Source organism: Glycine soja, chromosome 9 (assembly GCF_004193775.1).
Source record: "Glycine soja cultivar W05 chromosome 9, ASM419377v2, whole genome shotgun sequence".
NCBI lineage: Eukaryota > Viridiplantae > Streptophyta > Magnoliopsida > Fabales > Fabaceae > Glycine > Glycine soja.
Window position 1 is genome coordinate 45,005,387 of NC_041010.1, and position 25,373 is coordinate 45,030,759.

The 25,373-nt window shown below is 30.9% G+C and overlaps 4 protein-coding genes across 4 annotated transcripts; 1 reads left to right on the forward strand and 3 right to left on the reverse strand.

Annotated features, from left to right (window-relative positions):
* Window positions 1-7,806: 7,806 nt before the first annotated feature.
* LOC114425166 (photosystem I reaction center subunit XI, chloroplastic-like) lies at window positions 7,807-10,000 on the forward strand. Its single transcript, XM_028391958.1, has 2 exons — window positions 7,807-8,426; window positions 9,359-10,000. Exons 1-2 carry the CDS (start codon window positions 8,274-8,276, stop codon window positions 9,848-9,850), a joined length of 645 nt encoding a protein of 214 aa, XP_028247759.1. The 5' UTR covers window positions 7,807-8,273; the 3' UTR covers window positions 9,851-10,000.
* Window positions 10,001-10,944: 944 nt separating this feature from the next.
* On the reverse strand, window positions 10,945-13,041 carry LOC114367393 (CRIB domain-containing protein RIC4-like). The gene is made up of 3 exons (XM_028324567.1): window positions 12,747-13,041; window positions 11,776-11,925; window positions 10,945-11,282 (listed from the first exon to the last, which is right to left on the reverse strand). The coding sequence occupies exons 1-3, from the start codon at window positions 12,877-12,879 to the stop codon at window positions 11,044-11,046; spliced, it is 522 nt and encodes a 173-aa protein (XP_028180368.1). The 5' UTR covers window positions 12,880-13,041; the 3' UTR covers window positions 10,945-11,043.
* A 3,723-nt stretch (window positions 13,042-16,764) lies between these two features.
* LOC114367066 (putative pentatricopeptide repeat-containing protein At3g23330) lies at window positions 16,765-19,728 on the reverse strand. Its single transcript, XM_028324155.1, has one exon. The coding sequence runs from the start codon at window positions 19,434-19,436 to the stop codon at window positions 17,121-17,123; it is 2,316 nt and encodes a 771-aa protein (XP_028179956.1). The 5' UTR covers window positions 19,437-19,728; the 3' UTR covers window positions 16,765-17,120.
* A 1,570-nt stretch (window positions 19,729-21,298) lies between these two features.
* On the reverse strand, window positions 21,299-24,917 carry LOC114425167 (GDT1-like protein 3). The gene is made up of 9 exons (XM_028391959.1): window positions 24,507-24,917; window positions 24,354-24,419; window positions 24,119-24,232; window positions 23,616-23,714; window positions 23,336-23,408; window positions 22,596-22,684; window positions 22,045-22,128; window positions 21,899-21,958; window positions 21,299-21,762 (listed from the first exon to the last, which is right to left on the reverse strand). Exons 1-9 carry the CDS (start codon window positions 24,600-24,602, stop codon window positions 21,574-21,576), a joined length of 870 nt encoding a protein of 289 aa, XP_028247760.1. The 5' UTR covers window positions 24,603-24,917; the 3' UTR covers window positions 21,299-21,573.
* Between the last annotated feature and the right edge of the window lie 456 nt (window positions 24,918-25,373).

The following is a 25,373-nucleotide window of genomic DNA, read 5'->3' on the forward strand; positions in this document are numbered from 1 at the left end:
ATTTGATAATCTTTTTGTTTTCTTTTATAATTTTTTTCCTATTATTTTTTGCTAAATTGCATTCAAATTGAAATATATAAAGGATTATAATTCTAATTTTAAAATATATTTTAAATTTTAAAATAATATATTTTGGTGGTTTAAAATTGTAGAGTATTTTATTTTAAAATAATAATTTTATTAATGCAAATAAAACACGTCGATTTTAAGCAATCATAAGATTTTGTTGTTGTTGAATTTATAATTTTAATTTGTAGAAAATATTACTGTAATATTAATATTCAATGTATTTATACAATATATCAAAATTTTAAAATTAAAATCAAACTATAGTTATAATTAATAATTTTTAAAATGAAAAATTATCAATAAAAAGTTAAAACTAAGTAAAAAAAATGCTCAATGTGAAGTCGCATACTATTTAAGGTGTAGCTTTAACTTTTTGTTTATAATTTTTTCTTTTTAAACTTATTAACTAATTATAATTATAAACAGAGTAAAGTCTCGTTCCATATTTTTTTATCCGTCTCTACATCTCATCTACTTCATAAAATCAAATTTCTATGGAAAGTTTTTGACTTACCTTCAACATTAATAGAAAACATGAATATTATATATCAACAAAATAATTTTAAAGAAAGTTTTATTTTAATTTATTGTCATTATAATTAATTGACTTAAATTAGGTGTTTAATTGTTTCTATAATTTAAATTATGTATTCTTTTATAATATTGTTTGTCTACGTGCCTAAAATTTTTCTTATCATAAAATAAAATATTACTAATATACTTTATAAAATATTTTTGAAAAGTTGATGAGTAAGTTTGTTTAAATTAAAAAAAAACTTTAGAAAAAATATTCTTACATAAAGCATTTTTTAAAAAAAGTTGATAAGATTTGTTTCTTAAAATAGCTAGAAACCTATTTTTTTTAAGTAAAAATGGTTTAGACAAGCACACCAAAAAATTAAAAAGTTATTTACTTTATTAAAACAAGCATTTATTTCAATAAATAAATTTTTAAAAATATGTCCAATATCATATCATATTTAAGCAACTCATGCACAAATTTTCTCCTAAAATAATCTCATGCATAAATTTGTTCCAATGATAAAGAAAAAGTTAAAGCAGCTCATATTTTATATTTTTTTCAGTTTATTTTTTTCAAATTAAAATATTAATTTGGACTGCAATTAATATTAACTTTTTTATCCTTTAAGAAACCTTGAAACTACATACTTATATTATGATACAAATCTTACTTTTAAATTATTTTTTTTGCCAATTAGACATCTTTGGTTGGAAAAAAAAAATTAAGCAAATGCATCTAAAAATAAGAAATCTAATAAGTACGTATTATCAAAGATGTTCTATTCACTACAGAAATAATTTATTTTTAAAAAATAAAATAATTTAATTCTTACGAACTATATTAACCTTTGTTAGAGTTATAATAATTATTTTTAAAAATATTTATAATATTTTTCTATTGATTAATACTAAAAAATTACATTCAAAAATACATAAAAATTAAACTTATATACAATAATTTAATGATATTAAAAGAAGATTATTTTAGTATTATGGTATTATGCTTCTTCTTTTGTTTCTTGAACAAATTTAACTTTGAAACAGACCAATAGCCTGAAAAATTGAAAAAAATATATAGTATTATGCTTTTCTTCTTGATAATTTTATAGATGATAATATAAATTTCGTATGATAATGTATGGAAAACAAATTATAATATTGTTGCGTATGAAATAATATTTTTTAACTATCATTAACACATATAGTTTTCTAAGACCGGAGGTGTTTTTATAAGTTTGGGTCCAAATTTTAAGCAATTTGTTTGATATTAAATTTTTTTTCTCTTTTATAAGGATTTATTTTGTTGGGGATTGAACTAAGGTTTTTTCTACAACTTTAATATATATTGTGAATTGAATTATACCTATTGAGTAAATAATAATTTTTTAAAACAATAAAAAGTTAAATCACATTCATTATTTATATTACAAAATTTAAATTGAGTATGATACAAATATTCCTCGTATTCATGTTGACTCAACCTTAACCTACTCGTCGAAACCGATGGCGGTGTTAATTGATGGTAACGTGATGTATGAACAAACTTTACGATGCATTGAATCTAAGGATGTTGTTCCTTTCATCCAGATCATCAAATCCATTGAACTATATTTATTGGTTTGCTTGTTTATTTTTTATTTTTTTACTGTAAAATTAATGCACTTCCATGACGGTAGGACTCTGATTCTAGCATGCATGATGTGAAGTTTTGTGGAGATTTATGGCAGTAACAATAAAAGAGATGCTATTTATCCGTATTATATATAGAGTTTAATGTATAGGTAGTTATGGGTGTAAAATTTTATATCATTATTTAATTATAAATTATTATTTAAATTATTTTAAAAATAATAAATTTATATAAAAGGTTATGATGGGATGATTGTGTAATTTTATTTTATTTTTACATTTAAGTGCATAACCTTTATATTATAACTTACTTATTTTACACAGTTTAAAAGATATCAAAATTTAGTTGACAAGATTATATAGATATTAATCATATAAATATTTTTAGACATTTTGCATATATTGAAAAAGAATATATTATTTTAAAATTATTAACCTCTTAATTTACTTCTTCTAAAAAGGTTACAAGTCATTCTTAAATTATATTTTTAAAATTTGAAAATAAATTATATCTATTTTTCAATAATTTTAATTACTTTTAAAGGTTTTTAATCAATTATGTATCGTATATTTTTAAATTCCTTTTCTTTTAAATTATGTGTATAAAATGTTATTCAGATTCAAAAGTATTCATGTAACGTACATAATTTTTATGTATTGTGTGTGTCATCATTGTAAAAGAGTTTTATATTAACATCTAGATATAATTTAATAAATTTAAATAATTGTTTATAATTAAGTTTATTAAATGCAGTGAGACCTTCCCTTACTCTTTCACTACTTAAACAACTAAAACACTTAACTTGTTTTGACCTATAGGTTATAATTGTAGTGCAACTATTATAAATAAATAAAGCGTGAATACAAGATTAAATGATAGCATAGCAAAACATATTCATGAGTTATTAAGTATAGTCACATAGGAATTTTTAAATTTATTAAATAATACGATAATGAATAATTTGACGATGCTATACTTTTTCTGATAAAATGTTAAAATAATTTCTTAAACTAACACTTATTAATTATTATTATTATTATAGTAAAAAAATTAAGGTGAAATAATTCCTCTTCTTTTTTTTTACAGGATTTATTGTTCATGAGTCATGACCCATGATGTGTGACTGTGACTCTGTGAGTGTATTTGTCAGCCCCTTTCAATATTTTATTAAATGGAAATTGGACTTGTCTTCCTAAATGGGTGAGTTGGAGTGGAGTGTGAGACTCTCGGTCTTCAATCTTTTTCGTTGAAGCTTGGAAGCTTCGGAGTTTGGACTTTCTCTTTCCATAATTAGTTTAATAATAACTTTTCTTTCTTAAATAACAATTGATCCATGTAAAAAGAATTTTTTTTATTTAGTACTTTCATTTTGTTTTTAGTTTTATCATATTTTTTATTTGATTTTAGTCTCTGAAGATCATCTTCCATTGTGTGCTAACATGAATGAACATAATTATTATAATTTCATGATATGTGATTATATGTCACTTTATATTATCAAATTATATCATCAATTATCATGCATGAAATGATTGCGTTGTGTTAATTAGACATTTTGTATAATACTAATATCATAAAGTGGTGATTGAACATTTTTATAAAACAAATTACAATGATACTATCTATGTATTACTCGAATTACATGAGGCATCTTTCTTTTTTTTTTAAAAAAAATCTACAGAAAAATCCTTTAACTTTTAGGCTCTTGTTATAGGAACACCAATTGTTTTCCAACCAATTTTAACTTTGTGTAAACACGAGTGACATGTAATTTGTAAGTAATTTCCTCCCATAATATATACCATCATTTTCTTTTCTGTCAAACCATTATCTTCCTCTAATTTCTCTTCCCCTGTGTAACTTTTCCCAAGCACACTTCCAATGCCAACATGCCCCTCCCTTTCTATTTTTTTTTTCACTTCCTCACTCCCCAACCATTTGAGGTCGTTTATAAAACACATTTAAACACTAAACACAAAAATCATATATATCGGTATACATTGATCGTCCCCTACAATTATGATATGGGACCTCTGATGCACAACAATCTTTTCCACGTGACCATCCAAGTTCCTAAACCCTAAACGCGAAAAACATAATTAGTTTTGCTACTACAAATGAAGATGATTTACGAAAAAAAATAATGCAGCCAAGGAACTTAAAGTTGCTAGAGGACTTGCTTAATAATCCATACCTCATAATATTTAAAAGACACAATAGGTGCATGTGTAATAGTAATATGTATAAAGCACGTAGAGTGCGTCTATAATTGTTAATTCAAGGTAATTTTGGATTTCAACTTTTAACATAAAACTTAACTACGCTAGGGAGGGGTTGTAAAAAAATGGTTTCAAATAAAGAGTTCCTTTTGCAATTTGTTAAAAACATAATAAGTGTAAATGTAATTTACTCTTTTTTATAACATAAAATGATGATATAATCGTTTGCTAACTTAATAATTAATGATATCATTTTTTGATGATGTGATAGTGATGATATCATTAATATTAGTCATGCCAACACATAATGAAGGAAGACTAATAGTATGAACTAATTTTTTTTAAAAAAAATTACATAAATTAAAAAAAAACATTAAAGGACTAAAAGCAAAACAACAATTTAAAGATATTATTTCTATGACTTTTATATTATATTTGATATCTTCTAATAAAAGTTATTTCATACAAACCCTTAACAATATAGTTAAAGAAACATATTTATGTGCAAACTATATGAGAGCATGTTGGTATAATTTAGCTTCACCAAAAAAAAAAATGTTGGTATAATTATTTAATCTGTAAATATGTGAGTTGCTTACAGTTTTATAGCCAACATGAAAATTGATGATATCCTAATTTAACCTTTTTAGAATTAAGGTTTAAATACTTTCTAAACTTTTTTTTTGTTGTAACTACTTTCCATTTTGATCCTTATGATTTAAAATATGTCAATTTATTTTTATAGTTGTTTTTTTTTTCAATTTTATCTTTGTTATGAAATCTCGCTAACATCATTTGTGTACTAAACAATATTTTTTTCCTGATGAATGTTAGTTGTTAATTATTACTCTCTCCATTTTTATATATAAGATCCAATTACATAATTTATTAAGATTAAAAAAAATTATTGATATAATTGATGATAGTAAATTTGTCTTAAATTTATGATTTTTTTCAAAACTATTCCTATAATTAATATTTTTCTCTTTTATAATTGTTTCTCAATACATTCTCTCATCTTTAAATTAAGAGTATTTTTAGTCTAAAATTAATTAATATAAATAACTAATATTATAGATGGAATTTTATAAAAAAAAATATCATTTTAAAATTAGGTCTTATAAATAGAAATAGAAGGAATAATTCCTTATTTTTCATCGGTTTTTAGGTGTTCTCAACTACCTTTCATTTTATTATGCATTTATTCTTGTAAATACCCTTGTCTAGAAGCTACTCTCTTGAGTGCTAGAGTAAGTTATTCTGTCTGTAACTGCTTATTCAACTACAAGTCTGACTGCATGTCACAGGTCCTTAATTTTTGAAGTAACAAACAGTGTAGAAGATAATGAAAGTTACAAGGAGAGGAAAAGATTGTTTCTTTCACAAAGAAAAGTGGGTCACATGGGAGCTATAAGATACTTAACTTGTTAACATTTTGAAATATATACTATGCATTAGTAATAAAATATATAGTACAGCAGCACATGACAAGTGCATTAAAAATCACTCAACTCAAGGCAAACCCCACGCCAACTCCTAAACACATTATGGTATATATAACATAACATTCACCAAAGCCAAAAAGTTAAGAGAATACAGAAAAGATAACAACCCCAAAAAATTAGGTCTTACAAAGAATAAACATCATTTCAAAAAAGAACACACCATTTATTACAAAGTCCAGGGAATCAAATCCTTAACATTTTCCTTCTTTCTTTTTCTTTTAACCACAAAGTGAACCTTATAAATACTTGGTAATAAATAGTGTGTCTCCTTTTATTCATGTGACACATATTTGTTTGATGAGCCGGATGAACTTTTGGATTCTTCTCCTAGGTTCTTGAATTTGATCCCTTCTGTTTGTAGAAGAAGAAACATTGGAAAACCTAGATTCTTGGAATTTTTCTTATTCCAATTTTCAATAAAACCTTGTGTGTTTGAGGTACTGTGTGCAGTATTAATCTCCAAAATGCATACAAGCATGAAGCATACAGTGTACTGCATAATGCATTTATCTACTGATCGCCTGCATAATACATACTTTAAATTGCACGAGTTTTTATCTGCTGATTGTATAACATATACTGTGACTGTGTATTGCATAATGCATACTAAGTTTCATACCTAAGTTTTCGTAAAAACGATGCTAGAAAAGATTTCACGTTGAGAACTAAATTGAAAAAAAAGGCAACTATAGAAACTTTTTTTGGTTACGAGGCAACTATAGAAACTAAAAATTAGTATGTTTGTAATTGTAATATGGAGAGTAGGTACAATCATAAGCATCAAAATAATATTTTAACAAGTGTGTGTGTGTGTGTTTTTTTTTTCAAAATAAAAGGAAGAAGATTGTGAGCAGCTGTGAGTTGTGGATGAGCTAATTGCATATGTGTAAAGCTTTATAGTCAAAATAATTATTTTGGACGGTCAACATAATGTGGCAATCAAATCGTTGTTGTCATTAAGGTTGTCCTCTCCTCCCCAAGATAGCAGCCAGAATAAGAAATAAATTCATGAAAAAGCAAGCATGGACCGACAAATTCTTACGTACTCTCTAGTCTATATAGCATGGATTCCAATTTTATTTTATTTTTTAAAATAAAAGTTTTTAGTATTGGACAAACTATGGAGTGTGGACCAATTATTAGAATTTTATGACCTACTAGTATATATATCATCCACGCTTTTGACTAACCACTTATTTTAACCGCGCTTCACTATAGCTGTCACTAGATAATAACCTACTAAAACTCATAATTTTACCGACATCTCTCGTACTGATAATATTAGTTTTTTTATATATTAAAAATACAAGTATTTTTTTTACGAGAAATAATTCTATTCAAGTTATTATAAATTATTTTTTAAAAAATATTTAATATAATTATATTTTCAATATTTAAATTTTAAATATTATTTAAACCGAAATAACTTTACATCAATCGATGTACTTACTCAATCCTTAACACGAAGATGAAATTAAAATCACCAAACTAATTTCTTTGTCCTTACGTATATTTTTATACATTTAATTATCAAAATATTATAATATAATTTTTAAAATAATTAGTATTAAATAATAATTTTAACATATAACAGTATGAAGAGCGTATTCTACTATTAACGCATTCTATTCATTTTGTCTCTTTTAAATATAATGTAAAAGTAGAACAACAATAAGGGTGTTTTTTCTTGCACCACGTAAAAAATTATCAGCACTCTTTTATAATTTGGAAAGTCGAATTTAAAATGTAAAATTATATTCTATATTAAACTTTCCAAAATAAAAGGGTGTGTTAATAAATTTGGGAAATTGCTTCCTGCGCCTCCATGTTATAAAAATCGCAGGAAGTTTAGCCCATAAATAAGGATACAATTGAAAGCCACTAATTTCCAAACTAACAAGTCATGAACGGCAATTCTTTAATGCATCCCATTTACGGATTGCTTGCTTACCAAGCTAAAATGGGGGTGCTTTAAAGAATTTCCTCATGAACTTGAGTTGGCCTGTGAAGTGTTGATGAATGGAAAGAAGAAGCATCAAGTGGGCCTGCAAGATGGGCTTACCCAGCCCAAAGGAGCCCATCATGAAGACATAAAAATATCAATTTTATATGGAAAGGTTGGTTGTGTTATGGATAAGGGATAAGGTTTTGATACGAAGATCAGCCAATGAGATAGGAGGGGCTTCAACAGCCACAACCTTGATCTTGCATTGAGCCATGAAACTACTTAGCCACTTGGGTTCCTCACTAGAGACACTTGTCTATTAACTCTTTTTTGTTGTTGTGGTGTTTCATTTGTGAAACTAACAACAACACAAGGCCATCATCATGGCAGCTGCTTCCCCAATGGCAAGCCAACTCAAGTCCACCTTCACTAGGACTCTTGTAGCTCCCAAGGGCCTCTCTGCCTCTTCACCACTTCACCTCGTGCCTTCTAGAAGGCAATTTAGCTTCACTGTTAAGGCCATCCAATCAGAGAAGGTACACCACTTCCCCCAATTTATGTTCTAATTAGTAATTACTCTCTTTTCTTGTTATTTATCTATCTAATTCTAACCAATGTCCTTTTTGAGCTAGTATGGATGACCCTTTTCTTTTCTTTTCTTTTCTTCTTGGAATATACTAGTAATGTTAATGTAGATTAGGGCAATATATTCATCTTTCACAATTTAATTTTCATTGTGAATATGTTATCATGTATGCGATTAACATTTACATAAATCCGAGTCCTTTGCTAACACTACAATTCTATAATGGTATTGGAATCTAGGATAGAGTAGTATCAAAGAACATCTTTTGGAAAAGTTTAATCTCATTGTTTAGGATAAATATTTTTAAAATAAGAGTTTAATTTTCAGAAACAAATAGTTATTCAATATCAATATTTTTGCATTATTTGATTAATTAAAAATCATTGAAGATATAATTTTAAATTAAGTTATTATAAAAGTTAATAATCTTATCTTAATATGCCAACTTGTAATTGAATATAGTTTAACGAGAAGTGAAAAAATGGGTTAGTTGGCTCAAAAAAGGTTGTGGACTATAGTGAGGCAAACCAAGGAAGTCCAGATTCAATTCAAACATCTAGGTTAAGTAAGGTCTAGTGAAAGTTTTTTTTTGTTGTTGGAGATTTGGTGTTTTTGTGGGCTAAGATTGGATCAAAATTGAGTTAAAATAATCCTGTTTAATTCGAATTAAACATTTAAAGTCCAAGTCTTACATTTCAGGTGACCAAACTAACCCAACCTTTTTTCTATTTTGCTGCCCCTAATATTTAAATTAAATTTTATATAGTACATAAAATCTTTGTTTGGTTTAATTAAATAAATCCCAACATGAATATATTCAATAAGAAGTCATTAATGTTTTTCTTGGTTTTGGTTATTGCAAAATTTAAAATTTACTGGCAGCCAACCTATCAAGTGATTCAGCCAATCAACGGTGACCCATTCATTGGAAGCCTGGAAACCCCAGTTACATCCAGCCCTTTGATCGCATGGTACTTGTCCAACCTGCCCGCATACAGAACCGCAGTGAGCCCACTACTAAGAGGGATCGAGGTGGGCCTGGCCCACGGATACCTTCTGGTGGGCCCATTCGTGAAGGCCGGGCCTCTTAGGAACACCGAGATCGCCGGGCAAGCGGGCTCTCTGGCCGCCGGTGGGCTTGTGGTGATCCTCAGCCTTTGCCTCACAATCTATGGGATTTCATCCTTCAACGAAGGAGCCCCATCCACTGCTCCGTCGCTGACCTTGACGGGCCGCAAGAAGGAGCCCGATCAGCTCCAAACTGCTGATGGGTGGGCCAAGTTCACCGGAGGCTTCTTCTTCGGAGGCATTTCGGGTGTTATTTGGGCCTACTTCCTCCTCTACGTCTTGGACCTTCCATACTACATCAAATGATGAATGTGCTTACTAGCTTTCTTTACTTTTTCTTATTCATTCTCCATGAATGGACAATTTGTGCAATAGAGATGGATGTAAATGATGTATTGTATGACTCTCAACATGTTATAATGTTCATTCCTCTCTCCTATTCTCGCCTTCTTTTAATTGAATTTCTCAATCACATCTTCATTAGCATGCATGGATTTCCCCAATGGTTCAAGGGTCTCCCACGATGTTCAAATCCCAATTCTTGATATCATGCTTAGAAAATATAGCTAGGACTATCTATACACAAAATAAAAAGTAAAAGTAGGACTATCTATATCACGTTGAGTTGATTACTCAGTGCATGAATCAACGGGTTAATGATTATTTTAACTTAACTAATTATTTTGAATTTGATTCTTAAGTATGTAGTTATGTTAAATATGATCTATAATGATTCTATCAAGTTCAAACAATATTGCTTTCATTGAAAAATATTTATATTGTACTAAAAATATCAGTTGAGTTGGATTCATAGCAACTTCGAAATTCTAATTAAGATGTATATGCACTATATCTTTCTATATCTCCTTATTACTGATCAGTGTTTGAATTAGCTTATTTGAGTTGAGATTTTTTTTTTTTCACTTTACAAGTTTGTCAAAAAAGTTACAGAAAATACTTTTCAAAGATGAACTCAATTTCGTTTTTAATAAGGTAGAGCAAATAAGAATGAACTTACATTAGTTCATGGGCTAGCTGTTACAGTTTAATGGTTGATATGTTGAGAATAACATTATTTATTCTTTGGGATTGAAAAAAGTTTGTTTTACATCACTTACTTTTACACTCTTTCTTTCTCTCAATTTGTGTCAAATAATTTAATATTTCATAAAAAAAATGTAAAAACAAAAGTGTATAACGACATTTTTTTGGGTACATAAAAGTAGTATAACACCATGATGTGAAATTGTTTTGATCCTACCTTAATCTCTGCGTGTTGGTTAGTTGGAAAGAGACCGACAGAAAGCATATAAACTAGGATTGTTTATAAACTGATAGAGATATTTATCTTGGTTTAATTATACATTTACATAGAAACTGAAACATAACTAACAACATTGTAAAATTGAACTCACCATAATATATATTTATATCTGCTGAACAACATATCAAATCACATTTCTAGTTTGATCAAATCTGTATAAGAATAAATGGTGGAATTAATTAGGAGAATCATCATGTTTTGCGTCCAAATTAGGAAGGTCTTGGTGGTGCTGTAAAGATTGAGAGGAAGATAGAGAGAGGAGCTCATGAGGAATGAGAGCATCCCATCCCTTCATGATGGGGTCAGCAGCAGAAGTTGCAATGCCATCCCAACCAATGTGTGTCACATGCTGCACATCTGTTGGGCACCCTATTTCCATGTCTATTTCCACTTCTTCAAACTCATCTTTTTCCACTGCAATGTACATGTAACACAAATAAATTATGATTTTAATTAAGAGTAAGGGTGTGTTTATAAATTTTTTTTTGAATCCAATGTGAATGTACATTCAACCAATGAAATGGGAGACTTCATTCTACGCTTTGTGGTTACTGCTTAGGAAAGTGTCAACATTGGTTTTCCACTGACACAACAATCCAAACACATACTAATATAATTTTTTTAAAATAACTGTTTTAAAAGTCATACATATAATTATTTCTAACTGATTGATTTTTTTTACAGTAATACTATATAAAAATTAAATTTTTTAATTGATTAAAATATATGTAAAGGTTTTTTATATTATCATATTCAATCATAAATTATCATATTAACTTTTGTAGTAATTATTTTAAAAATCATTCTTAACGTGATTTCTAAAGATTTTCTAATGTATAAAAATTAATCTCATAAATCCACAGATAAATCAGGGGATTGTAAAATGAAACCATGTTAAATTTCTCACCAAACAATTGAGAAATATTCTTGAAACCCTTGACCAGCCTATTGAAGCCGTTGGATAGGTTAGGCTTCGGAACAACATCTAGCAGCCTCAACGAGTTCTTCATGCTTTCTCCGGACAAAATCTCTGAATCCTCGACGCTTTTAGACCTCTCTACATTTGTTTCATATCATATAATTATAGAAACGAGATCAGATGGAAATCAAGCAATTCAAATATATCATAATTAAGGCCACGTGACACATGAAAAAACAAGTCACGATCAATCACTTTATTTTAATAATGTTTTATATAAAATACAAACTTAACAAAATAAATCTTTTATCTTAACCCTCCGATTTATCATAACAAAATAATTTTAACTAATTTAAAATTCGACCGACACATAAATAAAATTTGATTAATAATTATTTTAATCAAGAATTAAACTTGGTAGTACTCAAACTTAACAAATTTTTAAACATGAATTTCATGTGATGTACTGTATGATTACGTATACTACTTTTTAAATATAATAAACATTTATAGGTATGTAATTTATAAATCTATTTATTTTGTAATTAAAAATATATAATTTGTCAACTAGTTTTTTAAATTATATAACTTTTTAAAACTAGCTTGATACACTAAAAAACAGTGAATCCAATATGACGACTGGAGTGATAAAATTCATCTTATATGTTTTAGTTTTATACACACACATATAGGTATCTTGATAGTTCATGCACAATTGTATAGGTAACATAGGTATATACCTTGTTAATTCCTGTATAATTGTATAGTTAACATTTTTTTTCTTTTTTACCTTTCTCATGTTTTTATCAAACTTGCACGTCTCATATAAATGGGAAAGAGAACACGCATTAATTTGTAAGTGTATTGCTTTTATTTTATCCAAAAAATAAAGTTGTACAAGAATGATGAAATAAATAGAAAAAGGAAAGAAAAACAGTCAAATTAATTGAGAGAGAGACTTATTGTAGGAGGTGGTGCATTGGTGTCTGGTTTTGATCTTCTTGGATATGGAACACCAACAGCAACACTGGCCTCAGAGATGCAACCAGCAGAGAAAGGAAGAATGACAAGCCTTTCCATTCTCTGTCTCATTCTTAATTTCTTAGGGGATAATATCAATATATTGGAATTGGAGCTTGAGCTAGCAATCAAGAATATGCAACCTTTGTATCTAGATTTGACAAGTACAATATAGCTAGAGCCTAGGCCTAGCCACCTTAGTTGTTGTTATAATATAATAATGAGGCACACCACAATGACACTCTCTATGCCTTTCCCTTAAATTCAATTTGTTGTGGAGCATGTTATTATTACGTATATTGAAAGTCAACCTACATCATATTAATAAATTCGTTTGGTGAGTGAAAGGGACGTACACACACATACGCAAGATAGTGATATGTATATATGTTTAGAATTGTTTAACATAATATGTTGTAATGCAATGTATAGTACTATATCAAATCGATGGATCCATCCACTTTATGTGTCTCTAACGAACATCACCTTGAAAAAGTTGGTTGAGTAGTGAGTGACTAAAGCGAAATCAACTCTATGAACCAAAGATTGTATCACATCATAATTTTCTCCTTCAAGTGCTCCCCCATAGTTTCCTTTCTTTCACTTACCTCTCTTCTACAATAAGTCATCAACGATATCTTTTGTTATAGTTGTTTATAGTATATATATATATATATATATATATATATATATATATATATATATATATATATATATATATATATATATAAATATATATTCTTTTTTTTCTTATAAAATAAAATGCCTTATGCCCTTATCCAAGTTCTTTTTTGTTTACTTGTTTTGGACTCGAACTGGGAGTAGTGCATCCCAAGCGAACCTCCCAATGAATCTCCAACTCCTGGCGATGGAGACAAAATTTGATATTTATTGAATACAAAGATGAAAGGCATAATTGATTCTAAGAATTGAAAGTCGATTTGATGAAGGCAGGTTGAGTTGTCTGTCTTCCGGTTCATTTCATACTAAATTTGATCTGAGTTGATTAGCGGAATCTTAACAAGTTAATAAAGCTTTAATCAACTCTTACTTAGGGATGAAATTATGTGATAATTACCTAACCTACACTAACCTGCACATCTTTTCTATGTTGTTTTGCTTGAATACATATTTCACATTTATGTTTTCACATTTATGTTTTAAATCAATAGAAACTTTAGGAATAAGATTAAGAGCCATCATTCTTTTGATACAATTCAAATTCACATGTCTAAGCCTAGCATGCCACGTATCAAAACATTCGACATTTACAACAAAAGAAGAAATGCTAGATATTTTATTAATAGAAAGAGGCATAAGACTTAACTTAAATCAACCATCACAAATGTAACATTTATCAATAAAAACATCATGTCTAATAATAACAATTCTATTGGATTAAAAAAACAACCTTATATTCTTACTGAACTAACAAAGAAATATTTATTAAATTTTTCCTAATATAAAAAATGTGATAGACTCCATCTAAAACAAGAAAATTCACTTAAGATAGCTCTAGCTTCACTTGACCTTTTTCTAACAAATGTGCCATACTCCCAAAACATATTTTAAATAATAGTAGAATTTTGTAAAGAGATAGATAAAATATGAGTTATGTTCATTTTATTGCTTTGTGTTGTATTTTTACATGTTTTTTTATAGCAAGGAGCTAGATATGTACGTATATAGAAGCAATCAATAAAATACTTGCAGCAATAACATTAAAAATAAAAAATAAAAATTGAACAACAAACTTCCTTTTTATCTTTAAAAAAATAATTGATAAAGAAATTATATTTTAATTTTAAATTTTAAATTATAAAAAAAATATTTTCTCGACAGTTACTACAAAGTAAGTTTTTAAACAAACATTAAAAAAGGTCACATATATAAGCCTTCAGAAATGGTCTAAGTCAAATAAATAGATAAAACTTAGACCTTAGATTTGAGAAATGAGTGAACTATTTAAGACAAAGTCTAACTTCACTTGTCTCATTTGTTTTACCCTTACTCTTATTCTTATTTTTAGTGAAAACTACGAAGTGCAATTTTCTGCAATCAAAATTTGACACAGAGACCGCAATTATTGATTTGGGGCAACATGAATCACTGAATGTAGAACTTACATTGCACCACATTAAAGCATAAAAAAACATTGCACCACATTAATGAATCTAAAACTAAAGGTCTAACAAATTCACATTCATGATAGTATTGTATATACTTGTTGTTCACAAAGACCAAACTGTCCCTGTAATGTAATTTAAGCACTCGATCAAAACAATGGTTATCTTATCTCAATCTCAACCAATAATATCCTTCAGAAAAAAAAAACAACTCAACCAATAATATTGTTCATTTAGTCTATGATTGGTGCAAAACGGTAAAGAACAAATAACTCGTCCATATAACTGAAAATTTAACTTACCCTATAGGAGACAAAAAAGCATCAAGTGGTTCTTAAGCTTTGTCTCACCTATAACGACCACAACAACTTAAACAATAATACACGATCAAGTTATTTTCTACATTGCCTTTTTCCCGTAAGTTGTAATGTTGATTAATAGAGAAGTTAAAACATGCACAACCACACATTGATCAATTATTTCTTTGCCATCCAAAACATGAGGGGAAAAAATATTAGCATTGCTTCTTCTGTTTGAAATTATTAATCGCAATACTAAACACTACACTTTCCATTTGCTTCAATTCAATGTCCCGAATTTAACTACTTTTTTTTCCTGCCAGTTCTGCCTGAAATTGCCATTTTTGTGGAATGAAACAACATTCTTCAAGATTTTCTCTTGTTAAGAACTAGATTGTGCATATTAGTAATACATGAGAAATTGTTAGGCCACTGAGCATTAGAAAAATTCCAATTTGAAGTATTATCAATAAAAAAAAAAACTGCATGGTGCTTAGCATGATTATAGCAATCATGAGAATAGTGCAAGGAATAATTAAAGATTGTATTGGCTTAAGATAGAAGCTACAAAACCAGAATGTAGATAACTAAGAAATTGAGCCAGAGCTTCCTTGATGTGCACGACCTTGAGTATCAAGATTCAAAGTTAGGTGAGTCCTCTGTCAGAATATATATATATATATATAACATAGGACAGGATAGGGAAGTCTAAAAGGCTTTACCTTTCAATGAAGTTGGCAATGAAGGTTGCTTAACATGCAGGATTGAACGACGCAGACATAAAGGTCTTAGATTCGGTCCCTGCTCATGGACTTCCATTAGTAGGTCATTTATAACCATAAGTATCACTGCTAGCTCTTGCTTAGATTTGTACCATGCACCCTCCCCTCGATGCTAGACTTTGTTCGCCCAAAGAAACTTCTAATTAAATCCCATTCAACCAAAACTCACAAGAGCATCATATTCATCTGAAGTACTAGTACATCAAGGGTTTATGGCATATAAAGCCAAGTAATTGAGGTCTATGGAAGTTCCATAACTTTTTCGCTCACACTTGCATTTGCATTTATTTTTTCATGTTTAATTAACTATTTTTTAAGCTATTTGGTACTGGGAATTAAATACTTCTTTTTTAACTTGCAATACAAATTTTGCTCTGTTTCCTAAAACGTTTTCCACTATTCCATTTTTATTATTTTTCAATTTTTCTTATTTATTTTAATTAATTTTAATTTTAGGTAGACTAAACAAGATGGCTTGCTTTTAGTTCACCAACACTAAACAAGGAATTAGGAACTCTAACATAATATTTTTATCGATAAATATTAATTGTTAATGTATTAGTTTTTATTAGCAAGAGATCAAATTTATGACTTTTTTCTTCTTCTTAACCATCAACCAACCTTATATCTCCCTGGACCATTTTGAGTACTAAATCCAAAAAACATTTTTTTATCACAATAAAAATGCTGTGTATAAAGCATTACCCATTCCATATTTTGAGCAAAACTTAGTTGATTGAGTATTCTCAGAATACAACTTTAATCTGATCTGATACTGTAATTCATCAATGCCTTGTATTGGCATATAGAAGATGATACATCATAGATGATATTATGATTGAAATGATTGGTCAGGCTATCTGATAACAAAATCATTATACAAATTGGATCTTATGATAAAAAAAAATGTAGAAAATATGAACCGTGGATTTAATGTATCCCGGAACCAACCAGTTAGAAGATTCCCTGCTATCTTTTTTACTCCCCTGCACCAAGTCTCACATGGACTGATAAGTTGAGATGTGCATACCACACTACGTTCTGATGAGTGGTTTCAGAGCATGAAGACTATATTGTAGACTTAGTAATCTCATGTTTTACCTTTGTCACCAATAATCTCCACAAGAGCAACCACCATGCTTAAAATGATGGAACCTATGAATATCTCTTAAAATTATTTCACGATCTAGAAGCTGAGAAGCATATTTAATGAAGTTATGGCAATCTGTGCAAATGCGGAGGTTCTTTATGATTCGAATTGGGGTCCTATTGGCAGTGTTAATGATTCCAAAGACAACTGCAAGTTTTTCGCTGTGATGACTAATAAGTACTTCCCCTTGTTCTTCTTCTACATCCTGCATGACCAGTTTCACATCAAAGGAATATCCAATTTCCTTCAACCTTCCAATTAAAATGTCCAGATATGAATATATCTCCTCATCTTGAGGGTGAGACCTATCTCCCATGATGAAAGTATGGATTTGATCCTTTAGTTGAATCCAAGATTGACCGGGCTGCTTCTTGATCCCTCTTTGATGCATTAAACTCCTTACTCTGGCAGCCTCATCCCATCTATGGTTAGAAGCACACATATTTGATAGCAAAACGTAGGCTCCTGGATCAGATGGTGCAACTTGAAGTAGCATTTCAGAAACCCACTTTCCCATTTCAACATTTTTATGAAGCCGACAAGACGATAAAAATGATTTCCACACAGAAGTTAAGTGAGAGATACCATTTTCAAAAATGAAGTTCTTTGTCTCAGTTAAGTGACCTGCTCGACCATAAAGATCAACCATAGAAGTACAGTGTTCAACTCCGGGATTGATGCAATAAGCATCTTTCATCATCCTAAAATATCTACAGCCTTCTTCAAGCAGCCCTGCATGGCAGCATGCATTTAAAACCCCTAGAAAAGTAACCTCATTTGGTATAATTCCTTGATTCAACATTTCTTCAAAAAGACAAATTGCTTGCTTTCCTTGACCATGTAGCGCACAGCCAGATATCATTGAAGTCCAAAAGACAATGTTTGGTTCATTGGTTTGTCTGAATATCGTCCATGCATCATCCAAGCTACCAGATTTAGAATACATATCAATTAAGGAAGAGCCAACATAAGCATCTATTCTATGCCCAATTTTGTGATTGTAAGCATGCACATGCCTTCCAAATTCCAAAATTCCAGCATTAGCACAAGCAGAAATAATGGTTGTAACAGTTCGAATATCCACTACAACCAGTTCACGAACCATTAACCTGAAAGTTTTCAAACCATCTTCATACTTCCCATTCCAAACATAACCAGAAACCATTAAACCCCATGAAACTATCCCTGCTTTCAGTTCCTTGCAAGTAACTCCAGCATTCCCATTTTTCAGAAAATCTAAAGGAACATCTTTGAGAACAATAGATGCATTATCCATTCTGCCACACTTACAGTACATTTCTACAAGTGAACTCCTTATAAAACCATCTCTACAAAAGCCAAATTTTAAGACCATCCCATGAAGTTGCCTCCCAAGCTCCACGAGTGATAAAGAGGAAGACAAAATAAGAGCTATGGAGAAAGTGACCACAGAGAACTCAGTCCCACATTCCACCATACAATAGAGTTGTTCCAATGCCTGTCTTTCATAACCAAATTGCATCAACCCATCCACAATCGTATTCCAACTCACAACATCCTTGTAAGGCAATCTCCTGAACATGTCAAGAGACTTCTCCACATCTCCTGCACGCAGATATGCACTGATCATTATATTCCACGACACGACATCACCCTCATTCATCAACTCAAACACCCTTTCCGCGTACTCAAAAACCTTGCATTTCAAGTAAAGATCAAGAATAGAGTTCCCCAGCACAACATCTGCATCAATCCCATTTCTGAGCATCCACGCGTGGACTCCCTTGCCCAATTGAAGATTGATGTCAAGTGAACAACACTTGAAGACACTGGACAAGGTATATTGGTTTGGACAAGCACCCTTTGCCCGCATTTCTCTGAAAAGCTTAAAGACCACCTCTGAAGAGCCAGCTCGGGAAAAACCCGATATAAGGATGGTCCATGTTTGAGTATTTCTCTGGGGAATTTCATCAAACAGCTTCCGGGCATGGTCCATGTTGCTGGATTTGACATACAGAGTTAAAAGGTAGTTAGCCGAGTTCAAAGTTTGAAGAGAGCCGTTCTTGACGGAGAGGGCATGAAGGGTACCCAGTGGCGGTGGGCCATTGGATATGGTGGAGTGAAATAAGGAACATGATTGGAGCCAACGAAGGTAAAATGGAGTGGTGGTAGAAATGTGATAATTGATCACTGAAACTAGAAAGACATGGTTGGCGTATATCCGAGGACATAATGATCCAAGACCCATAAAAATAAGTGTTGCCACCAAACTAGGACCCTTTGAAAAGCTCATTCATGGAAGCAAGTTTATATTCGGTTGGTTCGTATGATTTTCAGAGCTTGAGAATTTATCAAAACTAAAAAAAATTATACAACTTATAAATAAATAAATAACCGTTACCAATACTCCATTTCTAAATATAGTAATTTTAGCGGAAAAATAAAATCAGACATTACCTATAGTCCTATACAATGTCGAGGTATTCAATTTATGTTTTATTAATATTAACAAAAATGTATTATTAACACAATATTTATCGTACTCACAAGTAAACTCTTGCATTCTTTTGTGTTGTGTTGGTTGTTAGTCATTGTCTATGTTATCATACATTAATATTTGGCATTTGTAGGGCTCAAAAGGTCAAGGCTTGAATAAAGTTTTTGGAGGAAATGGTTGACTTGGGGCATCCTCCAACTGAGGCTACTATATCGTGATTCGGGGAAGGATTATGAAAGCAAGGAAAGGATTGATAGCGTTAATGATTTGGTGATTGAGAAATTTTAGTTTTATACTGGATTTGTTTGTTTATAATGCATTAATAAAATCTTTGTGCAAATTAAGTTAGGAGTCCTTGTTATTTACACATACTCTTTGTACATATGAAAATGCATAAACCAAAAGAATGTATTTTACTTATTACCAAGCCATTGTTTTCATTATTTGCGGTTAGCACTCGCATACCACCACACAACTAAATCGAAACCCAGGCTCAAAAAGTAGTAACAGCAACAAAGAAAAAACTTTCAGAAAAGGACATTGAGAGCATAAAACACACGAACTCCCGGCCATTCCGACCCACTAGTGGGTTATCCATCCTTATTCCTTCTACTTGGGATTTGAATCCTAAACCTCCCAATTTGTATCATGTATTTCTCATTTTATGTATGTGGACTAAAAATAACTCTTTCATTAGGAATATTCATTCTGGAATAGTCATAATAGGTAAATAAAATGTAACAATTACTTTTCAAAATAGTTATTCCATAATAATTTTGTAGTACTTATTTCTATTCCAAAATGAGTATTTATTTCTATTTCAGAATCATCATTTCGGAAGATAATTTTTACTTTTTGGAATAATTGTAGAACATTTATTTTTATTTTAGAATAACTACTCCAGAAGGAAAATTTTACCTTTTAAAATGATCATTTCATAATAAAAATAAATACTCAAAAACTATTGTGGAATAGTTATGCATCACATCTGCACCACACTTCTTTGTTTGAAATTGTTATGTTATTACCTTCAATGATTTTGGGTAAAGATTTTAGTTAAACCACATTATGTATTATTTTGTTTTGATGTGCATTTTGAATCATGGGTCACTCTTTTACATTCTCAAGCATTTAATGTTGATGTTGTTCTCAACATGATGCGTGATTCAAGGTGTCAAAAGAAATAATCATTTTCATTGCAATATATGCAAAGGAGGAAGATAAGTCTAAGTTGTTTGTTTCTAAAAAAAGTGAACATGATGAAGGAAACATGAGTGCAGTCATGTCATCGTGATTGAGGTCGTTGGCAAGTCATCCATAATGGGGGCTCAACAAATGACACAAACCGTCGTTGGCATCGCACTTACATGGTGGTGGCTAGGGACTTTGCCGGCAGACAAATGAAAAGGGGGGAAGGAGGTATTAGGGTTGGAGAAGGGAGGTACTAAGACTTGGTGAGACATAAGTCATTAAGAACACTTTTGTCGACACAAATAAAATGGGAGGTGTAACATACAAATGCCAAAAGTAAAAAGCTAAAGCTGATCACGCCACAAAACATTATCCTTACAATTAGGTGTCCATCGATTTAAATCTCAAGCACAGTTTTTTATTTTTTTTGAAGTTTAAAGTTAACCAACACACGAATGGGCAAATCGTAAACGAACCATGAAAAGGGGATGATACTTTTACCTTCCAAAAATAATGATAAATAGCAGTGTCTGTCTACGTGCTAATGTGTGGAGGAGACGAGAATGTAACATATTTTACAAAAAAAAATGGGATTCAAAATCTCATGTTCCAGTTAGTATCGAGCTTTCCTAGGGAACAAGTACAACAAAATCTACAATAAAGACAATTATGTAGGGGGGGGAAAAGCAGGATAGAAAGGCCACAAGCCTTTACGAATCAGATTACTCTGCACTTGTATTCATCATAGAGGCGGGTAGAAATATGAAGATACAGAAAATCCGAGGAAGAGCAAGCCACCAACAGTGGCTACTGAGCGTTGGGAAATCTTAGATGCCAGCATGCTTCCTCCCACTACAGCCAGAGAGGTACAGATGGTGTGTCCTATAGTGGCCCCAACTGCTACTCCAATTGCATTTTTGTGGGTTGCCAGCTGCAGAAAGAAAATTAAAGGACATAAAAAATGTAGGAGGAAAAAGGCTACTAATGCTGCCGACAATAAACTAAGACAAAACCAAATCGTGAAAGCAGAAAATGTTGATTGATCTACAGGGGATCAGTTTTCTTACTGCAATTGTCGCTATCTGGCTACGGTCACCCCACTCAGCAAGGAATGTTAAAATAAAAGACTGCATAAAAAAGAAAAGATGATATTACATGTAGCACAAATGTGGTTATTTTTCAGTCAAATAAATGATGCAAAAGTTGTCCTTGCCTCCAAAAATATTGGTGTACAAAATCTTGAAAAGAAGCGCCTAACTGAAGTTTTCCCTTGTCCACCATCCAGTTTTTCTTCAACCTAGTTAGCAAGATTAATAAATTCTTAGAATGTACCAAATTTGACCAAGATATTTTTTTAATATAAAAAATTGAATCAATTAAAGTATAGAATCCGTGCCAGCTGCTGATCTGCAGCATGTTTAAATGAGCTGCCTTCCCCATGGCAAGTGACCAGGAGGTGTAATGGAGAAACCAGGAAACTAAAATTGGAAAAATAAAGAAGCAAAGCAACTAGCATCTATGTGAAGGAAGACAATAGCTCTTGGCATATTTTAGCATGAGGAGTGCTAGCAACACACTAACTGTTTAAAATTTATTAAAAACTACAAAATCATGAGTGGAATTCATTAAATAAGGAGTGGGACCAAAACAATTTTGTGATTTCCAACAATTTTCAATTAATTGTGTGTCTTGCTTGCATTTCTCTTCTAACATTAGTGAAGGCCATCATCAGTATTTTCCTATAAAGAGTCAATAAAAACATACTTCTTCCATTTCTTTCTTCTGTGAGGATTTTGAATCTGATGATCTCCATGCAATGTACAGTAACCTTAACCCAAAGAAAGCATAAAGAACTGCAAGTGACAAAAAATGGATAGGATTAGCTTCATCATCTTACACAAAAATTGAACTTATAGACTAGAGTAAAAACCACCAATAAACACAAAATAATGAACAGAAATTTGAAAATAAGTAAATCACTGAGGTATAAATGACAATCCAAAAACAAATGGCTCACAATTTGCTGAGTAGAGTACATAATTATGAATTATATAGCCACAAACAAAATTTAATGCGCAAATGTTAATAACATTTACAGCTGGCTTTCTATTGCTAACAAGAATTCCCATAGACTTTATACAAGTAAAAGATACAACCATTTGGAACAGCCACAAATAAACAGCTAATGAAGCTAAATAAATAATATTTAATTAAGAATTTGAGTGAACCCCAAAGACTAGGCACAGATGAAATGAAATAGACACAATCAACTAATACTGAAGCAAAGAATAGTATTTAGAATTAAACAGCATCAATCAAGCACATTATCACATCCCTAAAACATCTGAACAGTGCTAATTATCATAGCTTCTATAACAGGTGCAGAGTGCAGACTCAACACTTATAATTCAAAATAATTACTTTTTAACCTGCTTTTTTGCAAAATTCACAAATTATAATATGTAAATCTGCTCAGCAATAAGTATCAAACCCAGAAATTGTACCTGTAGCAGCACTATTTGTATGCTTCCTAGAAATCAAATTAGGCACAATCCTGCCAAGCCCTGTAGAAAGTACCTAATTGACACGTACAATAAATTTAATCCTGATAATTTTTTTTTATCAGTATCCTGATAACATTAATATGAAGAGTTAGAGCACCCAGAAATAGTGCTCTGTAGTTGCACAAACCATTCCGTCACAACAACAAAAAAATACAACCCATGATGAGAAACAACAATGCAAATATATTATAACCAAAAATGCATCCCATGTTGCACTTACTGTCATTATAATCAGAGCACTGAGCGCACCAGACAAGACAATTGACTTAGGGTGACGCATAGCCATGAGAGCTGCTATTATAAACGTCTCATCCCCAATCTAGCATAAAAAAAAAATCAGTTAAAAGCCATAGCCCAAACATAAAAGAGAGGTATCATATAAAAAGCATTCTTAATGACTTGACTGCTCCTATTTGTCATAATAGAGTCAGCTTGGTTAGCATTAGCTAAAGATTATTTAAGTTAGTTTGCCACGTATAAGTCGCGCATTTGCTTTGTTATTTATATCACACACTTCACTCGTTCAATCAATTTCAATTTCAGGATACTCTCGCAATACTCATCTCTTAAATTTCTCTAGCTCTCACCAGCCTTCACGAATCTACACAATGGGATAAAAATGAAAAATATATAAACAACTATTGTTCTTGAGATCCAAAATGGATAATGCTTGCTAACACACTAGCAATGAATGTGAGAATAGCGCAGCTTCGTTAAGCTAACCTCACTGACAAGGATCATCGAAAAACTCGCGAAAAATGCGTCGAAGAGTCCAGGACCGGTGGAGTCCAAGCCAAGAGAAAGGATCGAATCATTCTCTATACCATTCAATGCAATCTGTTCACAAAAAAAGCACACAAACATGAAACATTCATTTCCAGTTTCAATGCATTCAATTCAGTTCTATCAGCAATCCAATCGAATCGAACGAAACAACAAATATGCAACGGATGCTTACTTTGGCGCGGCGACCGAGATCCACAGATTCGCCGGAATCTTCCTTCGCGTTCTGCACGAGAGAATCCTGCACATAGAAATCAAACACGTTAAGGCCGCGATGCATGCATGAATCGTGAAAAAAGTCGCGTAGAACGAAGGACGCGAAGTTTACCTGAGCGAAGGTCGGTGAGAGGTTGAAGAATAAGGAGAGGAGAAGGAAAATGCGAAGAGCGAGAACGAATCTTCGATTGTCGAAGTTCGGAGCCATTGTGAGGAAGAAGGAAACCGTGGAGAGAAAATTGACGGAAAAGTTTATTTTCTCGGGAAAGTGGAAAGGGGAGGGAAAGAGAATAGAGGTCTTCAGAGTTGGCGGGATCTGAATTTTTATGTTACGAGGAGGGCGTAAAGAAAGTTCAACGGACACGGAGAGAGATCCTGTGCAGATCTCCGAACATTGAATTCATTTCTTTTCGCATTTTATATGCGATTTCTGTTCCGGCTTTGCAAGTAAGGAGACAAGAGGCCACATAACGCGATCTTTCCTCTGCCTTCGTCTCTCGATCAGGTCCTCAAAAGGCTGAAGCCTACTTCAAAATATGCTTAATCGGTGGAATTAAAAATTAAAAAAATATATTTTTTGAAAGAATTGTTCAAAATATTAAATAAATTACACTAATTCTAATTGAGATCGCATGAAATTATAGAAACTCCGTATTTCATCTAATATACAAGAAAATATGAGTGTAATAACTTCAATCATTGAATATGGGATTATTTTTTTTTAATGACTCTCTTATTTTGTAACTTCTAATAAATTTGATAAAAAAATTGTATATTTATAAGAGTATATAATTAACCCTCTTAAACTCTCTTTTTTCCTTTTAGAGTATTTTTAAGACTAATTACTTAATGAGTTGTTTACTTAATACAAAGGTTTTGCTACATGAGTGAGAACGATTCATTTAGTGAGAGTATTTATGTTCGATCTTCATCTTGTGCAAAATTTTCTCGAATCAAGAATAATCAGGCATCGTAAGAA